Source organism: Talpa occidentalis, unplaced genomic scaffold, assembly GCF_014898055.3.
Source record: "Talpa occidentalis isolate TD23 unplaced genomic scaffold, MPIMG_talOcc4v2.1 talOcc4.11, whole genome shotgun sequence".
Taxonomy (NCBI): domain Eukaryota; kingdom Metazoa; phylum Chordata; class Mammalia; order Eulipotyphla; family Talpidae; genus Talpa; species Talpa occidentalis.
In genome coordinates, this window is record NW_023601104.1 from 102220602 (window position 1) to 102245589 (window position 24988).

Here is a 24988-nt window from a genome sequence, read left to right on the forward strand (position 1 = left end):
AAACAGCCCCTCCACCTGCTGCTCCTGACCACCGGGCTCTGTTGGGGTTGGTGCCCACACCACCACGCCCCAGGGGGCTCCGTGCCCGGCCCACCTCCCGCTCCCTTTGGCCCCAGTGCCTGGAGCTCCGGACATGAGGCCAGGCGTGGGCCCTTGTGTGGTGGCCTCTCGGGTTGGCCCCAGCCTGTCCAGCAGGGTGGACTGGACACATCCCTGTCTCTGTGGTGCCAAGCAACCCTTCCCGCGGGCAGGCCGCTCCCCGTGGTCCCCGAGCCGGGGTGGGGACTGTGCCCACTGGGCCTGCCGAGGCCTGTGTCCCAGCCCCAGCGGGATCAGGGCTGGTGTGTGGCGGTGGCCGTGGCTGTGAGATTGGTGGGGCCCAGGAGGATGGAGCAGGCGCCTACTGGCTTAGGGCCTGCTCCCCAGGGCGGGGGCTGCTGGAGTGAAGGCCGAGCTCAGCCTTGGGTCCCCGGCCCCGGGAAGCGCACCAGAGCCCGAAGGGGGGCTGACCCAGGAGGGCGCGGGAGTCCTGGTTCTGCCAAGAGCCACTTGGGGCTCCTGAGGGCCAGGTGGGGGGCCAGGCTCAGGAAGCTGGGGGGCGCTGGTGAGGGGGTGGGTTTGAGGAGTTGGGGGGTCCCCAGCGGGGGCTCAGGGAGCTGGGGGGCGTATCTGGGGACAGCAGATGACAATGAGCTGGGCCCTCACCAGTAGGTCGCGCCTGCACACCCTCAGTCCTGGGGCCTGGGAGGACTGGGCCCCACAGTGGGGTGGGAGCCCAGTGGTGCAGGGGCGCGGCCCACGGCCAGCACCAGTGTGTGGGTGTGTGCGGGATGAGACGTCCCCCGTGCCCTGCTGGGTCCGCTCCTGCGTGGCCCCGCTGGTGCCCGGTAGGTGGCCCCTGACGGGCGCCTCAGCTGCCCAGCTGGCTGCCCTTGCGTCTGCTGCCCGCTGGGGTGGGCTCTGGCCCTGGGGCACGCGGCATGTGTGGGTGACCTTAGGAGCTGGGGCCTTCGCCTCTGGCCCCGGTGGACGGTGCTGGCCGTTGCTGGGCCACCTGGCGTGAGCCAGCTTGACCGGAGGCCGCCTGGCCACAGGGACGTGTGTCTGGACAGCCCTGCGACCCAGCGGCTGAGCTTTCCACAGGCACATTTGAAAACCTTATTGTAGGGAATTTGCAAATTATAAGAGCAAAACGAGAATGTTTCCAGCTGCCTCTCTCCGCAGGGCTGGGTCTCCCGTGCCTGGGCAGCGACTGCTCTTGCAGGTCCCCGTCCCCCTGCGCCCCCCAGCCCCATCCCCGAGTGTCCCCCCAGTCCCAGAGGGGCGCCTTGCCCCACCCTCAGACGAGCCTGCGGCTTCTTCAAGCAGAGAAGGAGGTGTTGACCCTCATCTCCTCCGCCCAGCGCGCCTGGCAGACAGTGGCCAGCGCGGGCGCCCCCAGGGTGCAGGAGCCCGGTCCTGGGGTCTCCCCTCCTGAGTAGTGGCAGAGCCGTGGCCACGTGCGCACGGGGTGGTGAGGCCGGGGAGCGAATGCAGGGTCCGGGCGGGGGCCGAGGCCCGGGCGGCGCGAGTGCCGGGCAGGCGTGGATGAGCCCCCAGGACACCCCACCGGCCGCTGTCTCCCGGTCCACGCTCTGATGGGCAGTGAGTGCGTCCCTCCCAGCCTGGCCCTCACCGCCATGGCCAGGCCGCCAGGGCCAGCGGTTCAGGCGGCCTGGAGTCCTGAAGACAAAGGCCTGGCCAACCCTGGCGTCCGGCGGCCAGGCCTGGGGAGGGGGACGGGCTGGCAAGGGCCTGGCAGGGCCGGCTTGTGTCGGGTGGCGGCCCTCAGGGCAGCAGGATGTCAGTGCTGCGCTGAGCAGTGTCGGGGGTCAGCGTGGGGTGCAGCCTGGAGGGCAGCGAAGGGGTCAGTGAGGGGGATGAGCCTGGGGGGGCAGCTGCCTCCTTGGAGTGGTGGGGGGCTGTGGTTTCATGGGCTCAGGCTTGATCGTTCACTCAAATCATCAGAGCAAGACTTCACAGCCGGGGGAGGGCAAAGGGGCAGAGCCCGGGAAGGGGGTCCCCCGACCCTGCGGACCCCGGCCCGGGGGCTGGGCCTGTCTCCTCCCCCCGCCAAGGACAGGTGTCTGGACCAGCGCACCGGGCGTGCCCCCGCGACACGCGGAGCAGGCCCCTGGCCGGGACACCCTCAGGTCCCGCCGAAACCCCCACCCCCGTGAGGCCTGCCCCTGGGTCCGCCGCGTGGCCCTGCCTCGCCCTCCTTGCTGCGCCCCACAAGTTCTGAACCTGATGTCACTCCGGAGCGTCTGCAATGTCCGAATTTTTACACATTCCCTATGAATTTTAAAACTTGCTTTTGAATGTCCGTAAAGCACCGGTTCCGCTGGGAACTGAATTCTGCTGGCTGTGCGTCTGCATCGCGGTCTGCGGTCAAGTGTCGTCCTAGAGACCCCGAGCCCAGTGGCCCAGGGGGGGCTCCCCGCGCCCCACGCTCCCCCACGGCCTCAGCCCGGGCCTCGAGGCGCGCCTGGACGGGCGGGTGCTGCTGTCAGTGGCGTCGCTTTTACAAGTTTTGCTTTCTCATTCTGGCTGCTGGTGGACGGGACTGTCGATATTTGTTTGATTTGGCTATTGCTGTCCAGGGGCGTCCCAAAGCTCCTGCCCCCGTTTATTCTGATGCCCCTCCCAGCGCCATCCCAGTGGCCGCAAACGGCCCCTGGTCATGGTTCTTGCCAGCCGAGTCCTGTTCCGCCGCGTGCCTGGCCGGGTCCTCCTGGCCCACTGCTGCCCCGGGCAGTGCGCGCCCAGCCCGGGCTGCCGTAAACCCAGCTGCGGTGACCCGGGCGCGGCCTCCGGGGGAAGTAGCAGCTGCCCGGGAGGGGAATCGGGGCCAGTGGCAAATCCGTTTGATGCTTATTTTGCACTTGAGAAGCTTTTTAGTTCTAGCGGCTTAAAAGTAACCGCTTGGATTTTCTTTTTTCTTTTTTTTTTTTAAAGATTGATTTATTTATACACGCCCTGGGGTACAGACCCCGATGTGTACACCCCGGGTACACCCCGGGGTGTCTCCGCGGGGTGAGAGCCCCGTTTGCTCAGACGTTGTGGAGGCTCCGGGGTCTGTGGGGTCGGGACGTGGGTCTGCGGCGTCTCTGCCGGGGCGACGTCCTTGTCTGCCTCAGGGTCGGGACCCCGGGGCCTCTTGACCTGCTCCTGCAGCCCGGCCCCCCGGGTCCCTGCGGAGGGAGAAGCACGGGCCGGGGTTCCCCGGGGGTCGGGGCTCACTAATAAGACCCGCAGGCCCCGTGGTGCTGTGAGGGGAGACTCGGGATCCTGTGTCCACTGTCCTGCTGGCAGCTGGTCTGTGGGTTTCTGTCCTCCTGACTCTGGCCTGAGGGGATGTTTGCGCCTGAGGTTCTGTGCGTCTGTTTCTTGCTCCTCCCAGTTGCCGGCCCAGACACGACCCCGGAGCCCCCAGGACCCTCCCTCTCCAGGGTCTGTGGCCGTGTCTCCTCCTCCCTGTCGCCTCCTGTTTATCTGCGTCTCCCGCTGTGGTGCTGAGCACAGGTTTGTGTGATGCTTCTTCCTCCAGCACCACCTTCTGTCTCCCTGCGTGTCTCAGCTGTGGTTTCACTTGTGTGTCCGTTTTCTTCAGCTCTGGACAGAGTCTCCTTCCTGCCGCTGGCGTTGGAGTCATTTGCTCTGCTTCAAACTATGGATTCTTTGAGTATTTGAAACCAATTTCTGAAACAGTTTCCAGAGTTTCTGGATAATTCCTTCAGGGACAATGTCCGTCTAATCACCGAGCCTCCCCTGTGTCCCCTGGGTCAGGCCTGCTCTGTCCCTCCCTGGGGGGTGTTGGCCGAGTCACAGGCTCTGGCCACGGGTCGTGACTCCACCTGCTCTGTCTCTGCGGGGACGTGTCTCATTCCATCCCCCACGAGCCACCGTCGGGCCGCGGGGTCGTCACGGTCTCCCCTGGGAACGTTTCTCAGGCTCTCCCCGTGCGGACAAGTCCCAGTTTGGGGCCCTGTGCCCGGGGACGACACAGACACGATCCCCACGGTCACGACGTGTGGCACCTGCTGTTCACTGTCCTCTGGGGAAAAGCGGGTTCACATCCTCGCGTCTGCTCCTCGGGTCCCGGGTCCACACTCACACAGGCGCCCTCACACCCTCCATGCCCTGGGCTCCCCAGGGCCCCCACACATTCCATGGGCTGCTCCTGCCCCACACCAGTCCCCCCCCCTCCCCTCGGTGGCCCCAGTTCTGCACTCACACGTCCAGGTGTATTTCCGCTTTGGTTCCTGCTGCCCCTTTGCCTGTTTCTCTGTCTGCACACGGAGGTGCCGACAGCGTGTGTCTTTCTCCTGCACTCGCTGCTCTCAGCGCCGCCTCGCGGGTCCCCCACGCTGCTGCCAACGCGGGCGTCCGTCCTGCGCTACAGCCGCGGGCTGCGCCGTGAAGAAGCGCCTCGTGCTGCAGAGCCGTCCGTGTCCTCCTCACAGGCGGTTCCCCCCGGCTGTGCCCGCAGGGCCGCGTCAGCACAGGGCAAGGCCAGGCCAGCGCCCTCGGCACGGCCCAGGGGACGTCCGCGTGGCCTGGGCGCCCGAGACCGGGGAAGCCAAACGATGTTAACACATGGGGCGACAACGAATTAAAATGGTTCCGGGAATGAAAGAAACGATCAGAAACACAAAGACACCGGGGGGCCCTGTGGCTCGAGTGGCTCAGTCTCTGCACGATGCAGCTCTCCACAGCCACTGCAGTCCCAGTGCGATCCCCACACAGGGAGCTGCCCGCAGGGGCCGCAGACCCCTCCTGTCTCCCCGCTGCTCCCCTCAGCAGTGGATTTCAGTAGAGCTGACTGTTCTGCTCCCCACTCTGTCTCTGGGGAGTTTTCGCGCCCCTGGACCTTTGCCCTGCACCCCAGGTCTTGTATGCATAAATAAATAAAACTTTAAAAATAAACAGAAGACACCAATTAATGAGACACAAAGGCACAGTTCAACATATTTGTTTTCCAGACTAGATGGAAACCATGAATTCTGCAAAAGCAGAGGCACGAAAATGCGAATACTATCCACAGACTCAGGGGTGATGCTCGCGTGGGTGCATGTGAGACATGTCCATTGTGAAGCATGAACACAAACGAAAAGTCACAACAAAGAAGCAACCATTGCAACTGAAATGTCACTTCAGGCAAAGGGCAGACCCAAAACATAAAGATCTCAATGAGAAGACCCCACAGAGCACGTGTGACACCAGCACCTGGGCCTGCGTCACAGCAAGTAACAGGGGCTCAGGGTCACCAGCTCTGGCCCTAATAAGGGACCTGCTCATCGTGTGTCATGACCCCACGTCCCAGGACCCTCCCCGGCTCCTCTGCCCAGACCCAGCCAGAGCTGCTATATAGCAGGACACATGCAAATAGAGCGTCCCCTGCTGCTGAAAACCAGCCCGGGCAGGGGGCGGCCGCTCCGTCCCCATCCGGCCTCCTCCCTGTAGCCCCTGGACCCCTGCGTCAGCCCACCCCGCCCAGCTCCATGTTTGCCCCAAAGGCAGGGCCCGGAACCCCAGGCCCCCCCAGCTGAGCGGAGGCCGCCCGCCCCCGCCACGCCCCTGACTGTTACCTAAGGCCCGTGGCCCGCCCAGGGCAGGGCCTGTGTCACTAGGGGCCCCGGCAGGAGGGGCTGAGCGGGGTCAGGGCTGGCTTCGCACCCTCTCTCCAGTCTCACCGGCGCATGGCTCCGAGCAGGACCACGGGCCAGGCCGGCCTCAGGGCCGCCCGCCTGCTGCTGGCGCTCTGTGGGCTCTGGGCGGTGCTGGCCCCGGGCCAGGCCTCCCCCGGCCGCCCCTCGTGGCGCTACGTGTCCTCCGAGGTGGTGATTCCCAGGAAGGAGCTGGGCCGTGGCAAGGGCGTCCGCGCGCCCGGCTGGCTCTCCTACAGCCTGCGCTTCGGGGGCCACAGGCACGTGATCCACGTGCGGCGCAAGAGGCTGGTGTGGCCCCGACACCTGCTGCTCATGACCCAGGACGATCAGGGCGCCTTGCAGGCGGACTACCCCTTCTTCCCCTTGGACTGCTACTACCTGGGCTACCTGGAGGACGTCCCTCTCTCCATGGTCACCGTGGACACCTGCTACGGGGGTCTGCAGGGGATCATGAAGCTGGATGACCTTGCCTACGAAGTCAAGCCCCTCCGGGGCTCCCCCACCTTTGAACACGTCGTGTCTCAGCTCGTGGCAGACGCCAACGCCACGGGGCCCACATACCGGCTGGGGGAGGAGCAGGTTGTGGACCCCCAGCTCGCCCGAGCCAACGTCCTTGTGGGCCCCCGGTTATCCAATAAGATTTTTGCATCCCATGTGGCACGTATAAAAGCCCTGCTCTTCGGCTCCAAGTCAACGCACGACATGTTTGGCAACGTGTCCAAGACCGCCCAGTTCCTCATGCAGATGGCCAGCCTGATGGACACGCTGCTGCAGGGCCTGGACATCAGGTACTACATTGGCAGCCTCATCGTATACAACAAGGGGGACCCCACGAGCCTGACGCCTTACCATTATCGTAACAGCCCCTTCTCGCTGTACTACCAGCGCTCCCTGTTCATGGCCCTCTTACCCCACTCCGCGTTCATGCTGATCCGGGAGGGGCCCCACGAGCTCGAGTACTTGGTGGAGCCCTACAAGGTGTGCTTTGGGTTCAACATGCTCATGCTGGGCCACCTCGGCAGACACGTCCTCCAGCTGTCCATCTTAGCTACCCATCAGACCGCCAAGAACATTGGCGTGTTTGTTGACGGAGAATACTGCACCTGCCAGCGGCGGACCACCTGCATCATGAACCTGTACCCGGTGCTGACGGACGCCTTCAGCAACTGCTCTTTCGTGCACCTCCAGCATGTAATGCGGAACCCACTTGTGATGGCATGCCTGTATGACCAAGGCAGGGAATACTACAACAAGAGCCTGACCCACGAGCGCTGCGGGAACAGTGTTCTGGACGCTTCCGAGCAGTGCGACTGCGGCTCCTTCAAGCAGTGCTACAGCAACTCCTGCTGTAAAACCGACTGCAAGTTCACGCCCCAGAGCGTCTGCGACACCGGGCTCTGCTGCACCAACTGCAAGTTCTCCCCGGCCGGCACGCTCTGCAGACCCGCCGTCAGCATCTGCGACCTTCCGGAGTACTGCCGGGGCGACACCCGGGCCTGCCCCCGGAACGTCCACATGCAGGACGGAACCCCGTGCTCCGAGGAGGGCTACTGCTACCGTGGAAACTGCACGGACCGCACCATGCACTGCAGGGAGATCTTTGGGGAGCACGCCCACGACGCCCCTGATGCCTGCTACGCGATCAACATCAGGGGCAAGCGCTTTGGACACTGCAGGAGAGAGAGGGGTAAAAATAGCTACGTGGGTTGTCATGCCGCGGACGTGAAGTGCGGACGGCTGCAGTGTGCCAACGTGACCCATCTCCCCCGGCTGCAGGAGCACGTCGGATTCCACCAGTCTTTGCTGGCAGGGTCCTGGTGCTTTGGGGTGGATGAGCACCGAGGCACGGAAACCACGGACGTCGGCCACGTGAGAAATGGCACCCCCTGTGCCCGTGACTTGTTGTGTCTCGAAAACCGATGCAGCGGGCGCATCACCGACATAGGCTACGACTGTCTGCCCACGAAGTGCAGCCTCCGAGGGGTCTGCAACAGCAACAGGAACTGCCACTGCCACGTGGGCTGGGACCCTCCCAGGTGCCTGAAGCGTGGCGCGGGCGGGAGTGTGGACAGCGGCCCCCCGCCCAGAATGTACCGCTCAGTCAAACAGAGCGAGATGCCCCTGGTCATCCTGAGAATAGTCTTCGCGCGCATTTACACCCTCATAGCTGCGCTGCTGTTCGGCGTGGCCACAAACGTGCGGACGATCGTGACCACCAAAGTCAAAGAAGTCACGGTGGACGAAGAGAAAGCCAAAACGGACGAGGACCAGCCAAACACCCCCCTCACGGCCCGGGCGAAGCCCGAGAAGTAGCGTCAGTGCCCGGCCTGAGCCGGCGCGGGCGCGGGCAGCCGGACCTGCAAGGCCGGGAGGCCGGGACCCTGGGGAGGGGCCGCGCTGCCGCCTCGCCCAGCCTTTGGCCCGTCGTGGAACGAATGAAATAAACCTTGAAACCGCACGTCGGTGTCCGCTGGGTAATCTTGTCCGTGTCCTGCAGCCCCACCTGAGCCCACGCCAGGGGCAGGAGCTGAGACCTGACTCCCAGCGGGCGCCGACCTGGGCCTCTGGTCCCAGAATCAACGGACGTTCCCTCAACTCCTTTAAGGGCGAGTTCACGCCTTTCTCCATAATGGGCATCTTGGGCGCTGAGCTCTCCCGCCCCCTATGCCATCCCTCCTTCCCCAGCCCGTAGTGGGCTGTGGCCAAGCAGGTCACCCCCAGGAGCGCCGCCTGTCCACCCAGGGCAGCCGTGGGCAGTGGGCTGGGCTCAGTCCAGCTGGCCAAGCTGACCGCGGGAGCACTTTCCCTGGGGGTGGCGGGGGTAGGGGTGGGGCCGCGCTGGGGGCCGCGCTGGGGAGAGGACAGAGGTGCCGAGAGCGGCTGTGCCCCGCAGAGGGGTGCAGGAGCTCCCCGCGTCCTTCCCGCCCCTGCCTCTGCGCCAGCTCCGGGGCGCGGGGTGCGGGGGTGCCGGGGCAGCACCCCCTCAGCTGAGCCATGCCCGGTTGTTGAGTCGTTGCCTGGCGGCGACCCCCAGCACACCCAGCACACCCGCCGCGTGCCTGGCCGGGTCCTCCTGGCCCACTGCTGCCCCGGGCAGTGCGCGCCCAGCCCGGGCTGCCGTAAACCCAGCTGCGGTGACCCGGGCGCGGCCTCCGGGGGAAGTAGCAGCTGCCCGGGAGGGGAATCGGGGCCAGTGGCAAATCCGTTTGATGCTTATTTTGCACTTGAGAAGCTTTTTAGTTCTAGCGGCTTAAAAGTAACCGCTTGGATTTTCTTTTTTCTTTTTTTTTTAAAGATTGATTTATTTATACACGCCCTGGGGTACAGACCCGAGGCGCGGGAGGGTCGGAGGATCCACCAGACACAGAGCAGGGAGCAGAGCGGGCAGAAGGAGGGAAACGCACTGCTGAGTGGAGCCGCGGGGGGGCCGGAGAGGTCTGCCGCGCCGCGCGGGCATCTCCCTGGCGGGCTGGGAATCGAACCGGCACCACAGAGGCTGCGGCAGCTTCACAGCGCCGCGCTCAGCCCGCTGCGCCAGCAGGGGGAGGCCCAAGCCCTGGGATCTTCCGCCAGCAGGATGCCGCCCTTGGCGAGCAGGGAGCTTAACTCCGCCCGAGCAGCCTGAGCTTCCTTTCCCTGGGGCCTCCCTGGACACGGAGCACAGCGTCCGCCCCTCGGGAGTGCGGTCAGCGTTTCAGCATTAACGTGACGCCGGCCATGGGATTGTCGCGTAGCTCTTTGAAGCAAGATGGGCTTCTGTATGCACGCAAGAGCTGGGGCGCAGGCCCGAGGGGCGGGTGAGAGGACTCCCCAGAGACAGAGTGGGGGGCGGAGCCGGCGGAGCCACCGAAACCCACTGCCGAGGGGAGCAGCGGGAGACTGGGGGGGGGGTCTGCCTCCCGTGCGGGTGGGCGCCCGGCCGGGGACGGAATCGCGCTGCAGAGGCTGTGGAGAGCCTCCTCGCGCCGAGTCTGAGCCCCGGGAGGTGCCAGGTCGCAGAGCGCATGAGAGACAGGAACTCGCAGCCCGTGTCGCTGGCGGGCGGCGTGCACCAGCGCCCCTCGGTCTCTGGTGGTGAGGTGCGGCGGGTCCGCCTGTGTTGTGACAAACAGCGTCCCTCTGGCGCGTTGGCACGGCGGGAGCGGCGTCCCCGTCAGCCAGCCCCCGGGCTGGGGCGCTTGCCTTTCCTTCCCGGCTCCCCGAAGTTGCATGTTTACGCTGCGGCTGTGCCCCGGCCACCGCCAGCCCTCGGGACCCGCCTGCCAGCCGCCGTGTGGCCGGCAGCCTCCCTGCCCGCCCGCCCGCCCCGCCGCCGGCGTTGTCACCGCCGGGGCTCGCTCCCCGTAGGGTCACCTGTTCTCAGCCTGCCCAGGGCGGTCCAGAGGCCTCGCCCCTGCCTGCCGAGGCCCACACCTGCCCACGCGCGCGGGGCCATCCTGGCGCCAATAACTTTTTCACCCTTTCACGCTTTTAACCTTTTTAAATTTCATTTTTCAAAATCTCTCATCTATCGAGAAACCCTACGTTGCTGCCACATCTCGCCAACGCCGCGTCGCGCCTCAGTCAGCGCGGGAGTGCCGCCATCGGGGGAAACCTGCCTGTGTTGGGCAGGGCAGATGCCCAGGCCTGGGGTGCTGTGCCACACAGTATTCTCACGACCCCCTCTCCCTGTGCTGACGCGGCCAGCATCACACCGACTGTGCCTGGGCCTGCGCTGCCCGTCCCCCGACACGGGCAGCTCCTGGGCTGTGGTGCCGGCCATTCCGGCTGGGGAGAGGCGGTTCCTCTTGGGGTCGGGTGCATTTCCCTGATGACTAGAGACCCCGAGCGCGTTCGCACAGGCTTTTTCAATATTGTCATTTCTCTTTAGGAAAAGGTCTGTTTCCTCCCATTTCAAAACAGGGTCGCTTGTTGTGCTGCCTGCTCGTGTGAGCTCTTTGCACACCTCGGGCACAATCCCTCGTCCCTCCCGAGCTTTGCAAACATTTCCTCCCGTTCTCGAGGTTGCCATTGTATCATCTGCTGCTTGCTCGGCATCAGCTTTTAAAGTTCAATGCAGACCCGCTTGCATTGTTTCCTTGTGTCCTTTGCTCCTTGTTGTCCTGTCCAAACAGCCGTGGCCAAGAACAATGCGAGGAGCCTCTTCCCGGGGTTTTCTTCTGGGGGCTGCGTGGTATCGGGTTTAATATTTACGTTTCGGATCCATTTTGGTTAAATTTCGAGAATGACACGAGGGTCCGATGTAATTTTTCTGCAGGAGGTTTCCCAGTTTCCCCGCCACCGTGCTCTTGCCGGCCTCAGCCAACAGTCGCTGGGTCCGCGCGCGGCGGGGAGGGTTTGTGGCTGGGCGCTCTCTTCTGTTCCACCGGTTTATGTGTCTAGGCTTGGGCCGGCACCGCCTGGTTGCGTGGCTCTCGCTTGGTAGATGGTTTGAAAACAGGAAACGAGCTTGTTCTTTCTCACAACGCCTTGGACTCTTCGGGGTCTTTGGGACAACGTGCAGGGCGGTCCTTTCCGTGCCTGGAAAAAGCTGCCGGCGTTGAAGAGATTGCAGTGCATGCACGATGTCTTTGGGCAGGAGGACATTTTAACAGAAATAACCCTCCCCCTCAACACCGCTCCCCGCCCAAAATGCCCGGGGCTGCACACCCTCTAGGAGAAGGAATTCACCAGACTGCTAGGTGGACAGGAAAGGCTTTATTGGAGGCTCTTGGTGAGGGTGAGGCAAAGTGCTAGAAGAGAACTAGCCGGGTTCCCTGAGTCCGGCTGACTCCCCCACCTGCCCTGCCCCCCGGGACTTTACCCTCCCCGTCAAGGAGACTTGGGCCAAGGTCTCCCCTCTTGTAGCTGCCTCCTCCGGGCTGGGTCGTTGTCGTCCGTCCGGGACGGGAGCACCTTTTGCTGCCCGTTCCAGCAAGTGCTGGGAGCGACGGCCCTCCCGGGGGGGACGGCGGGGACCTTGTGTCGCGTCGTGTCCGTGGGGAACGTCCGCAACCCGGACGACCCCAGCCTGGTCCGCCGGCTCAGCAGACGGGCTCGGCTCGCTTGGGGCGGGGTGTCAGCGCCCACGCTCATGGGCCTGAGGCCCGAGACCGGCTCACGCGCCGCCCGGCCGGTGTCTCCGAAGGCGACAGAGGTCTCGGGTTTTACGAGAGGACAGTTTTAGTGCTCGGTGACTCGAGATCAGAAGGTCGGGGGAGCGGCAAGAAGGGCCGCTTTGGAACACACCGCCAGACGCTGCCAAGTTAGGGATCCGGTGCGATTTGCGGGGAAGAAACAAAGACATCCCAACAAGTGAAGGGGACCGGAAACCGACGTCCAGCAAGACCCTCCTGAGTCGTGACTTCTCCTCACCCTCCCCCAGCTCTGCCCGATAATTACCCTCAAGCTCGTTTGCAGGTTAAGCCTGGTCTCAGTCGCGGTGGCCCGATTCTGGTCTGCCCACGGGCACGAAATACAAGTCTACTTTTCATTAAAACCTGCTTTCCTGGAGTTGACAAGGAGTCTCAGTCGAGCTCTTCACAGTGAGCTCCTCAGCTGGGGACCAGATCCAGGTCTGCCCATCGGACCTGGCCTGCGAAGCCTGCGTCTGCGGGTAAGGCCTTCCTCACAGTCCCAAAATGCCCTGGGGTCTCTGGGTTTGCCAAGGGTGACCTTCCTTGACTTTCCCTAGAAGACCTGGAGCCCTCAAAGCAAGGAGTCAGGCTGTCTCCTCCCTGCAGCAGCTGAGGTCTGTTCCCTGGTAGAGCAATGTGGTTGCTCAAATGCAACCTTCGACCATGATCTCAGTCTCCCAACACTCCTCTGTGGAAGAGGAAAAGGAGGGCCGTATTGACTCCTGCACGTAGACACGTTGCCCTGAGGAATACAAAGATTGTGGAAAGTTCGCACCGTGGGGCGGGAGGCGGAGACAAGCACAGGTTCTGGTTTTGCTCACGGGACCTGCTCCGTCCCATGGGCACCGTGACACAGCTCAGAGGGGCGCTTTCTCGAAATAAATGCAGAGCATCCAGAACTAGCATTTCCAAAGATCGTGAGGTTTGTGTTAGTCGTTCTCGGTGTGTTTAGTCGTTTGGAGCGAGTCTCAGTCTCGTGTTGGCAATTTCCCTGAGTCCAGTCGTTCTGTGGGCTCCATGATTTTGCCTGTATTCCCGGACCCCACCAGCCCTCTGCTGCGAATCATTCTGGATGCAAACTTCAGTAACTAACCTCTGTAAATAGCAAAAGATTTGCAGGTAACCATCATTAACATCTGATTCCAAGGCAATCAGCAAGGGTGCTTGCTCAACTTTTGGAAGAACCAGAACATATTTTACATATTTTAGAAGAACCAGAACTGACTTGGAGCTGGTGGTAACGTCCATTACTTCTGGGACCAGACACTCAGGTCCAGACCCTGCTGGGAGTCAGGTCTCAGCTCCCAGCCTGCGGCTTGTGATGCTGTAATTTCTCAGGCCTAGTCTCCCGGCCAGGAACGATCCCAGGCTGCAGCGGCGGCACTGAGCCCCAGCCACGAGACCACCACAGGCTGGTGTCTCAGGAAGCCGTAAAAAGGAATTTGCAGGCATTTTAGATAAGTAAGCAGAGAGAGACAAACTTCATTTAAGAAAGGAAAGAAGCTCTTTAATCTGATGTAGTCCCAGCTGTTGATCTTTGCCTTCACTGTCACTGCTTTGGGTGATGCGTCTGTAAGGATGTCTTTGAGGTGCATGTCATGTAGTGTTTCGCCTGTATTTCCTTCTATTATTTTATGGTCTCAGGTCGTATGTCTAGTTCTTTAATCCCTTTTGAGTTGGTTTTTGTGCATGGTGTGAGGTAGTGGTCAAGCTTCATTCTTTTGCATGTAGCGACCCAGTTTTCCCAGCGCCATTTATTGAACAAACTTTCTTTGCTCCAGTGCATAGTCTTTGCTCCTTTGTCAAAGATTAGTTGACCATAAATCTGTGGGTTTATTTCTGGATTTTCTATTTGGTTCCATTGGTCCATTTGTCTGCTCTTGTTCCAATACCATGCAGTTTTTTTTTTTTAAAGATTTATTTATTTATTTATTTATTTATTTATTTATTTATACAAGCACTGGGTACAGTCAGAAGCGCGGGAGGGTGAGAGAATTCTCCAGAGCCAGAGCGGGGAGCAGAGCAGGCAGAAGGACCGAAGTACACTGCTGAGGGGAGCAGCGGGCGGCAGGAGAGGTCTGCGCGCCATGTGGGACCCTCCTCTGGTGGCCGGGGAGCAGCCGGGGATCGAACTGGCACTGCAGAAGCTGCGGGCAGCTTTGCAACCCAGCGCGCAACTGCTGTGCCACCGGGGAGGCCCCTATGCAGTTTTTTTTTTTTTTTTTAGAGGCATGTTTTTATTTATTTATTTATTTATTATTTGTTTGTTTTGTTTTGTTTTTTGTTTATACATGCACTGGGTACAGTCAGAAGCGCGGGAGGGTGAGAGAATTCACCAGAGCCAGAGCGGGGAGCAGAGCAGGCAGAAGGACTGAAGTACACTGCTGAGGGGAGCAGCGGGCGGCAGGAGAGGTCTGCGCGCCATATGGGACCCTCTTCCGGTGGCTGCGGATCGAACTGGTGCCGCAGAGGGTGTGGGCAGCTTCGCAACCCAGCGCTCAACCGCTGCGCCACCGGGGAGGCCCCCCCATGCAGTTTTGATTATTATGGCTTTGTAGTATAGTTTGAAATCTGGGCGTGTGATGCCTCCATTCCCTTCTCTTTTTTTTTCAGGAGAGCTTTGGCTATTTGGGGTTTTGGTGGCTCCATATGAATTTCATCAATATTTGTTCTATTTCTTTGAAGAGTGTCATTGAAATTTTTGTTGGAGTAGCGTGAATCTGTAAATTGCTTTTGGTAGGATGGCCATTTTGATAATGTTAATTCAATCCATGAGCAGGGGATGTCTTTCCATTTCTTTGTGTCTTCTTCTATTTCTTTTAATAGTGTTTTATAGTTTTCTTTGTATAGGTCCTTTACCTCTTTTGTTAAGTTTATTCCAAAGTATTTCATTTTTTTTGTTTCAATAATAAAAGGGGGCCTCCCCTGGTGGCGCAGCAGTTGAGCGCTGGGCTGTGAAGTTGCCTGCAGCCTCTGTGGTGCCGGTTTGATCCCTGGCCACCGGCGACGGTCCCACATGGTGCACAGACCTCTTTTGCCACCCGCTAATCCCATCAGCAGTGTACTTGGGTCCTTCTGCCTGCTCTGCTCCCCGCTCTGGCTCTGGTGAATTCTCTCACCCTCCCGCGCTTCTGACTGTACCCTGTGCTTGTATAAATAAATAAATAAATCTTTAAAAATAATAATAATAATAATATTTCTTGATTTCTTCTACATCAAATTAAAGAGCTTCTGTACAGCAAAAGAGACAGTAAGGAAAACAAAGAGATACCCCACCGAATGGGAGAAAATTTTTGCACACAACACTAATATAAATGACTGATCACCAAAGTCTATGAAGAGCTAAAGAGATTCAGCAAAAACAAAGTAAATAATCCAGTCAAAAAATGGGCAGAACAGCTAAAAAGACACTTCTCCAAAGAGGAAATGCAAATGGCCAACAGGCCTATGAAAAAATGTTCAGCATCACTTATAATCAGGGAAATGCAAATCAAAACTACCATGAGATACCATCTTACACCAGTGAGAATGGCACATATTAAAAAAACTAGCAACAACAAATGAGGGTGTGGAGAAAAAGGAACTCTCCTGCACTGTTGGTGGGAGTGCAAACTGGTCCAACCACTATGGAGAGCTGTGTGGAGACTCCTCAGCCTACTAAAGATGGAGCTACCATATGATCCAGCAATTCCACTCCTAGGTATTTACCCAAAGGACACAGAAACATCAATTCCAAAGAGCACCTGCACCTGCACCTGCACCCCTATGTTTATAGCAGCACTGTTTACAATAGCTAAGCTCTGGAAACAACCCAAATGCCCAAAAATAGATGACTGGATCAAGAGGATGTGGTCCATATACACCATGGAATATTACTCAGCCTTCAAAAAAGATAAACACATGCAATTTGCAGCAACATGGATGGCGCTGGCAGGGATCATGCTCAGCGAAATAAGCCAGAAAGAAAAAGAAAAATACCGGATGGTCTCACTCATGGCAGGAATCTAGAAAACCCAAATAAGGCACCAGGAAAAAGACTAATTATAATAATGTAAAAATCAAAATCAAGAAGCAACTGTAAACCAGAGACACACTACGGGGACGGGGTGGGGGGAGAGGAAGGATTAGGGTCAAAATAACGGGTGGGAATTGTGTGGGGCATATAACCAAGACGAAAATGCATACATGGTGCAAAAATGAAAAATGATGTAAAAAATAAATAAAATAAAATAAAAAGAATGTAAAGAAAAATTTATTTGAAGAAAGCAAGGACTCCAAGCACGCTGGGCTCGCCGTGGGCCTGGGCCTCAGGGCGTTTGAACCTGTCTCCTCTATTCTGGAATCTCATCCTCCCACTGTGGGACTGGCTGGGCCTCCCAGGGGGTCCTCCTCCGGCAGATGGGCGCATCTCCCCAGCTCTCCTCTTGGGGTTTCCCTTCCCTCCCTCCCAAGTTTTACTGTCTCTGTTTAGTCTTCCTGGACTTTTGACCTCCTGGCTGGAGCGCATTTTGGTGAGCACTTCTTAGAATTCATTGTCTTTGCTTAGAAGCCTGTTTAACTCTCCCGAAGCCCCTGCCTGCGCTATCCCTGCGGCTGCCTGCTTAAGCCTAACTGGCCCTGGACTCACTTGGACTCAGGTGGGGCTGCTGGAGACGGACGACAAAATGAACCCCAGGGGACACCAACGTGCAGTTTCAAGGTTTATTTCATTTGTTCCATGACGTTTCAGAGGCTTGGTGTGACTGCAGCAAAGACCCCTCCCGTCGGATCTCAGCCTTGCAGGCCCGGGCTCCCGTGGCCCACTCCGGCTCGGGCTGGTTCATAGACCCTCATTCTGTGCCTCCCTGGTTTCGAATGAGGGAGTGTCTAATTTATCTTCACCTGTTTTGGATTCCTCTTTAATCATTGTCCTTTCATCCAGGGCCTTCTCCTGTGCATCCACGGAAACTTCGTCCAGTGACTTCTCCTCTGCGTCCACGGAAACTTCGTCCAGTGACCTCTCCTCTGCATCCGTGGTCACTTCATCCATTCTGGCTTTCTCTTCGTCCACCGTGACTTCTTTGACTTTGGTGGTCACGATCGTCCGCACGTTTGTGGCCACGCCGAACAGCAGCGCAGCTATGAGGATGTAAATGCGCGCGAAGACTATTCTCAGGATGACCAGGGGCATCTCGCTCTGTTTGACTGAGCGGTACATTCTGGGCGGGGGGCCGCTGTCCACACTCCCGCCCGCGCCAGGCTTCAGGCACTGGGGAGGGTCCCAGCCCACGTGGCAGTGGCAGTTCCTGTTGCTGTTGCAGACCCCTCGGAGGCCACACTTCGTGGGCAGACAGTCGTAGCCTATGTCGGTTATGCGCCCGCTGCATTCGTTTCCAAGACAGAACAAGTCAAGGCCACAAGGGGTGCCATTTCTCACGTGGCCGACGTCCGTGGTTTCCGTGCCTCGGTGCTCATCCACCCCAAAGCACCAGGACCCTGCCAGCAAAGACTGGTGGAATCCGACGTGCTCCTGCAGCCGGGGGAGATGGGTCACGTTGGCACACTGCAGCCGTCCGCACTTCATGTCGCTGGGCTCGCATGCCACAAATTTATTCAATTTAGGCCTTCTCCAGCAGTGTCCAAAGCGGTTACCCCTGGTGTTGATCGCGTAGCAGGCATCAGGGGCGTCGTGGGCGTGCTCCCCAAAGATCTCCCTGCAGTGCATGGTGCGGTCCGTGCAGTTTCCACGGTAGCAGTAGCCCTCCTCGGTGCACGGGGTTCCGTCCTGCATGTGGACGTTCAGGGGGCAGTCCAGGGTGTCGCCCCGGCAGTACTCCGGAAGGTCGCAGATGTTGACGGCGGGTCTGCAGAGCGTGCCGGCCGGGGAGAACTTGCATTTGGTGCAGCAGAGCCCGGTGTCGCAGACGCTGCGGGGCGTGAACTTGCAGCTGGTCAGGCAGCAGGGGTCGCTGTAGCACTGCTTGAAGGAGCCGCAGTCGCACTGCTCGGGCGACTCCAAAATACTGTTCCCGCAGCGCTCGTGGGTCAGGCTCTTGTTGTAATACACAGTGTCCGTGGCTGAGTACAGGCAGCTGCTTAAGATGGTTGAGTAGATGTGCCCCATGTACTTGAAAGAGCAGTTGCTGAAGGCGTCCGTCAGCACTGGGTACAGGCTCATGATGCAGGTGGTCCGCCGCTGGCAGACGCAGCCCACTGTCTTATCATATTGGACCCCGATGCTTCGCGCCACCTGGCTAGTGGCAATGATGGACAGCAGTAAGACGTGTCTGTTCATGTAGCCCAGCATGAGCGTGGCGTTGATGCCGCACATGCCGGAGAGCCTCACACCGTACTGCAGCTCGTGGGGCCCGTCCTTGCTGAGGATCAGGGCCGAGTGGGTGTTCAGGCTGGGCTTCAGCGTGCTCATATAGTACTGCGCGAACGGGCTGGAGAAGTGGTGGTAGGGCTTCAGGCTCGCGGGGTCCCCCCTGTTGTATATGATGAGGCTGCTGATGTGGTACCTGACGTCTAGGCCCTGCAGCAGCGTGTCCATCAGGCTGCCCAGCTGCAGCAGGAACTGGGCGGTCTCAGACACGTTGTCCTTCACATCGTACATTGACCTGGAGCTCAAGAGCAGGCCTTTTATACGTGCCGCATGGGACGCAAAAATCTTACTGGATAACCGGGGGCCCACAAGGACGTTGGCTCGGGCGAGCTGGGGGTCCACAACCTGCTCCTCCCCCAGCCGGTATGTGGGCCCCGTGGCGTTGGCGTCTGCCACGAGCTGAGACACGACGTGTTCAAAGGTGGGGGAGCCCCGGAGGGGCTTGACTTCGTAGGCAAGGTCATCCAGCTTCATGATCCCCTGCAGACCCCCGTAGCAGGTGTCCACGGTGACCATGGAGAGAGGGACGTCCTCCAGGTAGCCCAGGTAGTAGCAGTCCAAGGGGAAGAAGGGGTAGTCCGCCTGCAAGGCGCCCTGATCGTCCTGGGTCATGAGCAGCAGGTGTCGGGGCCACACCAGCCTCTTGCGCCGCACGTGGATCACGTGCCTGTGGCCCCCGAAGCGCAGGCTGTAGGAGAGCCAGCCGGGCGCGCGGACGCCCTTGCCACGGCCCAGCTCCTTCCTGGGAATCACCACCTCGGAGGACACGTAGCGCCACGAGGGGCGGCCGGGGGAGGCCTGGCCCGGGGCCAGCACCGCCCAGAGCCCACAGAGCGCCAGCAGCAGGCGGGCGGCCCTGAGGCCGGCCTGGCCCGTGGTCCTGCTCGGAGCCATGCGCCGGTGAGACTGGAGAGAGGGTGCGAAGCCAGCCCTGACCCCGCTCAGCCCCTCCTGCCGGGGCCCCTAGTGACACAGGCCCTGCCCTGGGCGGGCCACGGGCCTTAGGTAACAGTCAGGGGCGTGGCGGGGGCGGGCGGCCTCCGCTCAGCTGGGGGGCCCTGGGGCTCTGGGCCCTGCCTTTGGGGCAAACATGGAGCTGGGTGGGGTGGGCTGACGCAGGGGTCCAGGGGCTACAGGGAGGAGGCCGGATGGGGACGGAGCGGCCCCCCCCACCCGGGCTGGTTTTCAGCAGCAGGGGACGCCCTATTTGCATGTGTCCTGCTATATAGCAGCTCTGGCTGGGTCTGGGCCAGAGGAGCCGGGGAGGGTCCTGGGACGTGGGGTCCTGACACACAATGAGCAGGTCCCTTATTAGGGCCAGAGCTGGTGACCCTGAGCCCCTGTTACTTGCTGGGATGCAGGCCCCGGTGCTGGTGCTCACACGTGCTCTGTGGGGTCTTCTCATTGAGATCTTTATGTTTTGGGTCTGCCGTTTGCCTGAAGGGTCATTTCAGTTGCAATGGTTGCTTTTTGTTGTGACTTTTCATTTGTGTTCATGCTTCACAATGGACATGTCTCACATGCATGCCACGCAAGCCTCACCCCTGAGTCTGTGGATAGTATTCTCATTTTCATGCCTCTGCTTTTGCAGAATTCATGGTTTCCATTTAACTAGTCTGGAAAACAAGTATCTTGAACTGTGCCTTTGTGTCTCATTAATTGGTGTCTTCTGTTTATTTTTAAAGTTTTATTTATTTATTTTTTTTCTTTTTTTTTTTTTTTAATTTTCTAGAGGCATGTCTTATTTATTTATTTATTGTTTGTTTGTTTGTTTGTTTGATACATGCACTGGGTACAGTCAGAAGCGTGGGAGGGTGAGAGAATTCACCAGAGCCAGAGCGGGGAGCAGAGCAGGCAGAAGGACCGAAGTACACTGCTGAGGGGAGCAGCGGGCGGCAGGAGAGGTCTGCGCGCCATGTGGGACCCTCCTCTGGTGGCCGGGGAGCAGCCGGGGATCGAACCGGCTGCAGAGGCTGCAGGCAGCTTCGCAACCCAGCGCTCAACCGCTGCGCCACCGGGGAGGCCCTATTTTTAAAGTTTTATTTATTGATGCATACAAGACCTGGGGTGCAGGGCAAAGGTCCAGGGGCCGTGGACTCCCCAGATACAGAGTGGGGAGCAGAACAGTCAGCTCTACTGAAATCCACTGCTGAGGGGAGCAGAGGGGAGACAGGGGAGTCTGCAGCCCCTGCGGGTAGCTCCCTGTGTGGGGATCGCACTGGGACTGCAGTGGCTGTGGAGAGCTGCATCGTGCAGAGACTGAGCCACTCGAGCCACAGGACCCCCCGGTGTCTTTGTGTTTCTGATCGTTTCTTTCCTTCCCGGAACCATTTTAATTCGTTGTCGCCCCATGTGTTAACATCGTTTGGCTTCCCCGGTCTCGGGCGCCCAGGCCACGCGGACGTCCCCTGGGCCGTGCCGAGGGCGCTGGCCTGGCCTTCCCCTGTGCTGACGCGGCCCTGCGGGCACAGCCGGGGGGAACCGCCTGTGAGGAGGACACGGACGGCTCTGCAGCACGAGGCGCTTCTTCACGGCGCAGCCCGCGGCTGTCGCGCAGGACGGACGCCCGCGTTGGCAGCCGCGTGGGGGACCCGCGAGGCGGCGCTGAGAGCAGCGAGTGCAGGAGAAAGACACACGCTGTCGGCACCTCCGTGTGCAGACAGAGAAACAGGCAAAGGTGCCGCAGGAACCAAAGCGGAAATACACCTGGACGTGTGAGTGCAGAACTGGGGCCACCGAGGGGGGGGGGGACTGGTGTGGGGCAGGAGCAGCCCATGGAATGTGTGGGGGCCCTGGGGAGCCCAGGGCATGGAGGGTGTGAGGGCGCCTGTGTGAGTGTGGACCCGGGACCCGAGGAGCAGACGCGAGGATGTGAACCCGCTTTTCCCCAGAGGACAGTGAACAGCAGGTGCCACACGTCGTGACCATGGGGATCGTGTCTGTGTCGCCCCCGGGCACAGGGGCCCCAAACGGGGACTTGTCCGCACGGGGAGAGCCTGAGAAACGTTCCCAGGGGAGACCGTGACGACCCCGCGGCCCGACGGTGGCTCGTGGGGGATGGAATGAGACACGTCCCCGCAGAGACAGAGCAGGTGGAGTCACGACCCGTGGCCAGAGCCTGTGACTCGGCCAACACCCCCCAGGGAGGGACAGAGCAGGCCTGACCCACGGGGACACCGGGGAGGCTCGGTGATTAGACGGACATTGTCCCTGAAGAAATTATTTGAAACTGCTGGAAACCATTCAAAAATTGTTTTTGAAACACTCAAGAGAGTCAATACATCAGAAGCAGAATTCAATGCCAGTAGAAGGAGGAAATACAGTTTAGAGCAGAAGAAAATGGAAAAACGAGTCAAAAGACAGCTCAGTAACAGTGATAAGCAAGGGTGGTACTTGAAAAACAAACCATGTAGACAAATTCTGAGCTCCAATTAGAAAAATGGGAGAAAACACTCATGACAAGAAGGGAAATGGAGGAGGAGACGCGGCCACAGACCCTGGAGAGGGAGGATCCTGCAAATGGGTTCACACCCGCGGAGACCCCACGTCACACATCGGGGAGACGGGAAGGATCCTCGCGTGAGAAGCGAGGGTGACGCTGCCCCTGTGGGCAGCAGACGTGGGGAGGGACACGGAGACCCCGACAGGCCCACGGAGACGGGGAGAAGCCGCGTCAGGGCCGTGACGTGCAGGCTCCAGACCCCGCGTGTCTGTGGGGGGTGACGACCCGGGCCCAGTTCTCACGGGGTTGGCTGCTCTCGGCTGATCTCAGACTGTGTGTGTGTTTGTGGTCACGGCCTCCCTCACGTGCCCCCACTGGCTCCTCATCTCTGTGTCTCTGTGTCGGGTTCTCCGTTTTACGACATTTGCTTGAGCAGAATCACTGTTTCCTCCCGGGAGCGGGACAGCAAGTATTTCCTGGACGGGCCTCTCGGCCGCACACCCAGGTCAGGTCCCCACGCACGGAAATGGACGTTCTCTCCCGGGCGGCCTGTCAGGGGGACTCCTCTGCCTTGGGCGTTTGTGTCTCTGAGGCATTTGGATGGAGTCGGTGGCCCTGGCTGGGGCCCACACGACCTTCTGTCACGCGTGCAAATCCAGGGTCCACGGGGGGCCTGGATCAGGTGGCCACGTCCCCCGCAGAGGCCTGTCGGGTTTCCTGGCTGTGCATTAAATCTCCAGGTCTCTCGGGGTGACCCCCACGTGCGCAACATGCAGGCTCCTCCCCGCGCGTGGGGGCCCCTCCCCGGGGACTGAGGGTCACGTTTTCTGTCTCCAGTTCCCCAGTTTTCTCCTGAAGATCCTACGAATGCCGCGAGACGTGCCCCGAGCGTGTGGTTTCGAGCTGGTGCGTCAGCAACATTATTTCACTCTATGTCCTGTCAGCCTCGTGTGACCTTCTCCACAGAACGAGGACGAGACGAGCAGCTGCGTCGTGACGGTGGACCCTGCAGACGAGCCTGCGCGTCAGCCGTGCTCCCCGCTGCTGATGACCGCGAGGCGCCGGGGGACCGTCCTGCATGTCCCACGGAGACTTCGTGTCCGCTGTGGACGGATGGTTTTGTGTCGCGTCCCCTCTGTCTGCTTTCCTGTCTGCTTCACGGCCTGGGCTCAGACCTCAGCACTATTTGACAGGGAGGGACAAAGCGGACCAGGCTCCTTCCCGCCCTTGGGGAGAGGCTACCAGTGGGTCACAGTCCTGTGAGGTTCTGGTCAGATTGCACCGGGGGAGTGACCCCAGGCTGGACCTGAGAAGGACAGAGGGATGGACTCCCAGTGGGAGAGGGCAGGGATTGGCCTGGACGGCAGGTCCAGGCTGGAGGTCCTGTCCCTGTCCATGTCCTCCCACAGCCATGAGCTGAGTCCAGGACTGTGAGCTCGGAAGGCCCCTGGTGGTGGTGGGCCTGGGTGCTGCCCCCTCCTGTCCTGCAGGGTCTGTGTCTGGCCACACCCGCCCCTCCCCGTGTCCCCCCAGTAATAGTAAGTAACAGACACCTGACAGGTGAGTATCTCGTCCCTGGGGAGGTCTCACTTGTGCACAGACAGAGTCACTTTCTCCTTGGGGCGCTAGGAATGTGGGGAGCAGGAGCCTCAGTGGAGAGCAGTGGTGCCCTGGGGAGCTGGGGTCTTGCAGAGGGAACCCCAGACAGGAAGCCCCTGCCCCTCACCCTTGCACCTGCTCCCGGGCTATGCTCTGAGCTCTGAGCCTCCTGGGCCTCCCTGTGTTTCTGGGCTCCTGGTGTCCTGACACGCCCCAGAGGACCCCCAGCCCTGCCTCGTGTCCTGCAGGGTTTGTGTCTGGGCTCACACCCGCTCCCCTCACTGTGTGTTTCGCACAGTAATACACGGCCGTGTCCTCGGGCCTCAGGCTGCTCATTTGCAGATACTCCGAGTTCTTGGCGTTGTCTCTGGAGATGGTGAATCGGCCCTTCACGGAGTCTGCGTAGCTTGTGCTACCACCAGTATCAATTATTCCAACCCACTGCAGCCCCTTCCCTGGAGCCTGGCGGACCCAGCTCATGGCATAACTACTGAAGGTGAATCCGGAGGCTGCACAGGAGAGTCTGAGGGACCCCCCAGGCGGCACCAAGTCTCCCCCAGACTCCACCAGCTGCGCCTCACCCTGGACACCTGCAAACACAGACACAGCCCGTCAGGACATGGCTCTCGCCCACTGCTTCCCCCTCCTCAGGGATCCTGCCCCCAGGAATCACCCCCTAGAAGAGCCACGAGCAGCAGCCAGCTCAGCCCACGCTCCATGGCGAGTGTCCGCGTCCGTGCTGACCCGAGTGGACCCTGGGTGCGGGCTGGGCTCCTGTGCGGGCTGCAGGGCGGGCCGGGCTGGTTTTCAGCAGCAGGGGACGCCCTATTTGCATGTGTCCTGCTATATAGCAGCTCTGGCTGGGGCTGGGCAGAGGAGCCGGGGAGGGTCCTGGGACGTGGGGTCATGACACACGATGAGCAGGTTCCTTATTAGGGCCAGAGCTGGTGACCCTGAGCCCCTGTTACTTGCCGGACGCAGGCCCAGGTGCTGGTGCCCACACGTGCCCTGTGGGGTCTTCCTGAGTGAGTTTCTTATATTTGTCAGTCCTTTGTCAGATGTGTTACCTGCAAATATTTTCTCCCTTTCAGTAGGGAGACTTTTATTGTCCTGATAGTGTTTTTAATTGTATGGAAGCTTATTCACTGACTGGAACCCCTTTTGTTTTCATTTATTTTTCTTCTCCTGCCACTGGAGACCAGTCAACAATATATCACGGAAGCCAATTGCTGGTTGTTTGGTAAATTCACTTGTTCTATGTCGCTGGCAGCCCGTGCACACGCTTAGCCAGGACAAACACCCACGTGCCCAAGGGCAGGAGTGGATCAGGCAAATGAGCCGCACGGATGCCTTAGCGCAGTGCCCAGCTATGAGGTGGGGCGATGCTCAGGGACCAGGTCTGACGAGAGGGACAAAGGCTGGACAGTCTCACTGACCTGTGGGTGAAGGTCCTACAGAACAGGGTCAGGCAAAGCCCAGCGACAGTCAGCTCTGCCCTCTGACTGCGGCACTGAGGAGCAGAGGGGGGTGGTGGGAGTGGGGAGGAGGGCCCCATGGACGTGCTGGGGCGGCCGGGCCGGGGCCTGGCTGGTGTGAAAGGCGCGTCTGTGTAGGCTTGACCTGTAGCCTGAGCAGATTCTCAGATGCAAACTTGCCCTGAGGCAGGACAGGTTACTCTTTGCCAGATGCCGATGGGGGGCTTGAATGAACATGGGCGCCCTGTGGGGTGGCAGCGTCCCTCAGCACGCCGATCCCT

The 24988-nt window shown here is 60.1% G+C and overlaps 2 protein-coding genes across 2 annotated transcripts; one reads left to right on the top strand and one right to left on the bottom strand.

The window, feature by feature from the left end:
- Positions 1-5741: 5741 nt before the first annotated feature.
- On the top strand, positions 5742-8024 carry LOC129145413 (disintegrin and metalloproteinase domain-containing protein 21-like). Its single transcript, XM_054692878.1, has one exon. The coding sequence runs from the start codon at positions 5742-5744 to the stop codon at positions 8022-8024; it is 2283 nt and encodes a 760-aa protein (XP_054548853.1).
- An 8622-nt stretch (positions 8025-16646) lies between these two features.
- On the bottom strand, positions 16647-19085 carry LOC129145414 (disintegrin and metalloproteinase domain-containing protein 21-like). Its single transcript, XM_054692879.1, has one exon. It carries the CDS (start codon positions 19083-19085, stop codon positions 16647-16649), a length of 2439 nt encoding a protein of 812 aa, XP_054548854.1.
- Between the last annotated feature and the right edge of the window lie 5903 nt (positions 19086-24988).

Excerpts from the sequence above, each read along its gene's own strand:
- LOC129145413 (XM_054692878.1), top strand. The coding sequence starts at position 5,742 with ATGGCTCCGAGCAGGACCACGGGCCAGGCCGGCCTCAGGGCCGCCCGC.
- LOC129145414 (XM_054692879.1), bottom strand. The coding sequence starts at position 19,085 with ATGGCTCCGAGCAGGACCACGGGCCAGGCCGGCCTCAGGGCCGCCCGC.